Source organism: Parasteatoda tepidariorum, chromosome 6, assembly GCF_043381705.1.
Source record: "Parasteatoda tepidariorum isolate YZ-2023 chromosome 6, CAS_Ptep_4.0, whole genome shotgun sequence".
NCBI classification, from domain to species: domain Eukaryota; kingdom Metazoa; phylum Arthropoda; class Arachnida; order Araneae; family Theridiidae; genus Parasteatoda; species Parasteatoda tepidariorum.
Window position 1 is genome coordinate 1,304,777 of NC_092209.1, and position 4,315 is coordinate 1,309,091.

Genomic DNA, 4,315 nt, shown 5'->3' on the forward strand with positions numbered 1-4,315 from the left:
CGAACCAGTAACTAAATTTTCTTAATTCCGGCCCTATTTCAATAGATCATGCATACTAAGAATCAATATACATTTACCTGGCTTTTATGAGCCTTATGTACAAGCGAGTAAACTAAATGAACTCCAAAACTGCAGATTGCATACTTCAAAAGAACACAATGGAGTTCTTATTTCTTAAAAAGCAAATGAACAAAGATGTTAAATAGCAAATGTGGGTAATTTACCAGTCATCTGAGTAGTATCTTCTTTAGAAATTCCAGTAATCTTAAAGCAGGCATCTATTTGTTGCGCCACCAAGGGCCTCGTGGGTGCCATGAAGATGACCTTTCCTTTTGGGTACCACCTGTAAATGTTGAACATGACAACAGCAGCGATGAAAGTTTTCCCCAAACCAGTAGGAAGTATAACTAGAGTGTTCTTGAACAACGCTTCTTGCACAATCGAGAACTGATAATCTCTCACAGGGTAGTTGGTGGGGTAAATCCATGTTTTGCCAGCATCTGCATCAAATCCAAAAGAATCCAGCAGCGGATCTCTTTTGGATGTGGAAGGAGTCTGAAATTCAAAAGGAGAAACATTTATTAAATAATTAACATAGATTTATTTTTTTTAAATTAATAGGGAATTCATACAAATTCCATGAAAACTTTTTCAATTTTTAAATGACTTATTGTAATTTTTAAATCTTTGACTGGAAATTAATTTATTCATATAACGACAAAAGAATAATTTATAAATTTCTTTTGCCTTTTAAACATTTTGTCCCTTTGCGCATGTCATTGAATGAGATTTATAATTTGCTGTAGTTGCTATATGATTTAAAATAATATTTTATTTTGATTGTTTACATTAAAATTGTCTCATTTTGAATCATATCATACGATCTTTTTAGTCAACTCAGTATAACTAATCTACACAACAAACTTTTTTAAAAAAAATTAAGAACTTGAAAGTAATTTCTAGTTGAAAGAACTTATTAAGAAATCAGAAAGATTTGTTTAGAATTGTCAAGAGAGTGGGAAAAAAGGACACAAAGTTTGAATACATTTTATGAATCCTATGCTCAACCTGTTCTAGATTAGGATGGAGAAGTACTGGCTACGACACTTGTTAGTCCTTTCAAAAATTTGACGAGATCAAAAATAAAGCCCTAAGACTTATTACCACTGCAGCCTGCTCTAGACCAGCACATAAAATTTTCAAAAATAAACAGAAATTGCTGCTACTAAATTAGAGATGCAACATGCAAATATTTGGAATTTAGCCTATACTGCTGAATGCAGAATATTCATTTAGGAGGAATAAAGGAAGAAGCGTCTGCCGAAGACAAAACTTAGTTCGTTTACATCCGTCTTTTTTGGCCCCCTCCCCCCGGAAGGGTTTATTCGATTAACAAAACAGTAATGAAGATAAACAAATTTGTGACGGGTGCGATTAAAAGATAAATTATTTTGTAAAGGGTCTGATTAAAAGATAAATTATTTTATGAAGGGTTCGTTTTTAATTTAAAATATTTTGTGAAGGGTCCGTTTTTATAAAAAGATATTTTGTGAAGGGTCCATTAACGGACCCAAATTTCTTCTAAACAAACCCCTGATGATCATTTTAAAACCTTTTTATAGAATATGTAAATTTAACTGAGGAATTAATTTTAAGTTTAATTATTTCTCTTTGAAAAATAGATTTCTTTTTAATCAAAATTAAGGTCCATTTTTGGGAGATATAATGCTCTTTTCAGTTTTATCACCCTGCCCTACTTAGGATCAAGATCTAGAATGAACCCTAAAAATGTTTTGATTAAAAGTTATAAACAAAAGTGTAAAAATTGTGGTTAAAAATATAATTTTAAAGTTACCCCTTGCTGAAAGGCTAAAACTAAGAAAAAATATTTAGGTGCCATTGACACCAAACTGTTATATTCTAATTTCTAACCTTGGTCTTCACTCACTACACAAAAATATCTTTAACTTACTTAACATAATAAATAAAAACTACCTTTAATATCTTATCATTAACGAAAATTCAATGATAAGATATGAATGAGTACCTATACCAATTTTAATGAAATCATTGAAATTGGCCAAAAATTACTAAAAATAAAAAGGAGAAATTTAAATGTATAATTATTTGTTAGTAATGTTAATTAAAACTTGTTTAGAATTTTATAAATGTCTCTTACCTGAAAAGCATTTTGGTTGTCGGGGCTAAAACATGTAGTTATCAAATTGTGAGTTTTAAGAGACGTCAAAACAGCCTTATCATCATTAGAAGTTGAGGCGCTTTGAGAACTTTTATTCCAACTTTCAAATAGAGTCTTTTGTTTTACATTCATGATTTTAAGTCATTTCAGATAAAGTTACTAGAAGAAGAAAAAAAACATTCATTATTTTCAATGCATTTAAAAATATTTAATTAAATCCATTTATTGTTGATCACTGAAATTTTTATAAAAATCAACACATAAGTTATGTCAAGTTTGTCTTTATGTTCTGCATTATTATAAAGCAAAAATGACCACAAAAACAAAGTGGTTTTTAAAAAAATAGTGAAAAGAACCAATATTAGCATCTTTAAAAAAGAATCCTAGAGGGTGAAAAATAAAGATGACATCCCAAATAAGTTTTTGAAAAAATAATTAGCAGCCCTATAAACATAAAAATAGGATTTCCATTTGTGGTGCTATCTATACCTCTTTATACAATGATATTAATTAAGAGCTATTTAATAAAATGCTAATAGTTAACAAAAACAAACAATTCTTTGTTAGTTAAAAAGTAATAAAAGATGGTAGGTAGGTACTTTATTTACATCGCACTAGAGTTGCACAATGGGCTATTGGTAACGATCTGGAAAAAATCCCTCAGGATCGTCCGAAGACATGCCAGCACAATTTCCATCCTCTACAGATGGGATGGTTCCCATGCTGACCACCAGCGCACAAAGTCTAGCACTTTACATTAGAAAAGCGCATCCTCGTTCCCTATGGAGACTGATCTAAGTGGTCACCCATCCACTTACTGACCACAGCTCAAGATGCTTGACTTTGGTGATCTACTGGGAACCGTTTCTTTTCGATCAGTCCACAGCAGGACGGTAATAAAAGATAAAAATGATCCTAAAATATGATTTCTTTTAATGTTCATCAAATGTACTCAAACCATGCAATCTGCGCATAATAATCATGTAATGTACACAAATCATATAATCTGCACATAATAAACATAGCTTTATATAATGTAGTTTATCAAATTGATTTAAAGCCCAGTAACTTTACAGGCGTATTAAACAATGTAAAATATATATATATATATACATATGTTTTTTTGGGGGGATAGAAGAGGGAAGTGGGAGATTTCTGTAATAAGTATCTATATCAAAAAATTACAAAATTTTGCAGCCTTTCTGAGCAATCATATACAAAAAGCTAATATACGGAAATCATCCCAAAAAAACACAAATCAAAATAAAGCTCATATACTCAGGGCCAACAAAAAAATTCATATTCTTCTTTCTATTACTTCAAATTAAACATAGCAAATTTATTTCGCACCAAGGGAATAAGCGTGAAAAGGTAGCGAGACAGAAATATTTGCATAAAAAGTGCTAAGCCAGAAATTTTTTTTTTAATTCAATTAAAATTTGCAATATATTGTTCTCACATGCAATATAATATACATAACATTGTATCAAATCTAGCATAAAAGCTAACATATAGATTCATGAGTGAAAAAACATACAACACTTCGAAAATTTATTTTTACTGACTCAATTTTTCATTGTTGAATATGAATCAAGCACATTTCGTCAACAATGGAAAAGTAGAGGACCATTGCAAGCAAATTGGGCTTTAATAGGTATTTTGTAATAATTGACAACAAAAAAAACATTCATCAAATTATTCTTAAATCCAAATACTAACAAAGTGAACTTAAATAAAGATAAATAGTTATAAAAGATTATTTAAAGCAGTATATTTGCAAAGCATTTCACTATTATATAAAGTTAAGATCTCTTTTGTACGAAATTTAGCCTCTTATAAATTATAGCTAGTGTTGACATGAGAAAAAATTTTGACCAGACATTCGAATTTAGAAAACAAGATATTATTTAAACTAGATTAGAGATTATTTACTACAGATAAATGATTCCTTCAATTCAAATTTCTCCTTCATCTCTAAGGTAAGGTTTCAAAGTTTGAATAGTTTGTTTATTTACAATTTCAAATTCATTTATAAGTCAAAGTTGGGGTTAATCAGAAAACCACAAATAAACAGCTGAGTCTATCTATAAGCAAGCTATAAGCAAATGCCTCATT

General features: G+C 29.8%; 1 protein-coding gene across 3 annotated transcripts in view; it reads right to left on the reverse strand.

Moving 5' to 3' along the window:
- The window catches only part of LOC107437034 (FA complementation group M), a 71,273-nt gene that overhangs the window by 34,874 nt on the left and 32,084 nt on the right, over nucleotides 1-4,315 (reverse strand). Inside the window, exons 1-3 of one of the 3 annotated variants that reach the window (XM_016048899.3) lie at nucleotides 4,133-4,243; nucleotides 2,180-2,359; nucleotides 225-555 (exon numbers count right to left, since the gene is read on the reverse strand). In XM_016048899.3, the coding sequence (XP_015904385.2) occupies nucleotides 225-555; nucleotides 2,180-2,332 (484 nt within the window). In that variant the 5' untranslated portion in view covers nucleotides 2,333-2,359; nucleotides 4,133-4,243. Of the gene's footprint in view, nucleotides 1-224; nucleotides 692-2,179; nucleotides 2,360-4,132; nucleotides 4,244-4,315 lie in introns of those variants that run through there. The other 2 variants (XM_016048898.3, XM_071181566.1) reach the window with 2 other exon arrangements.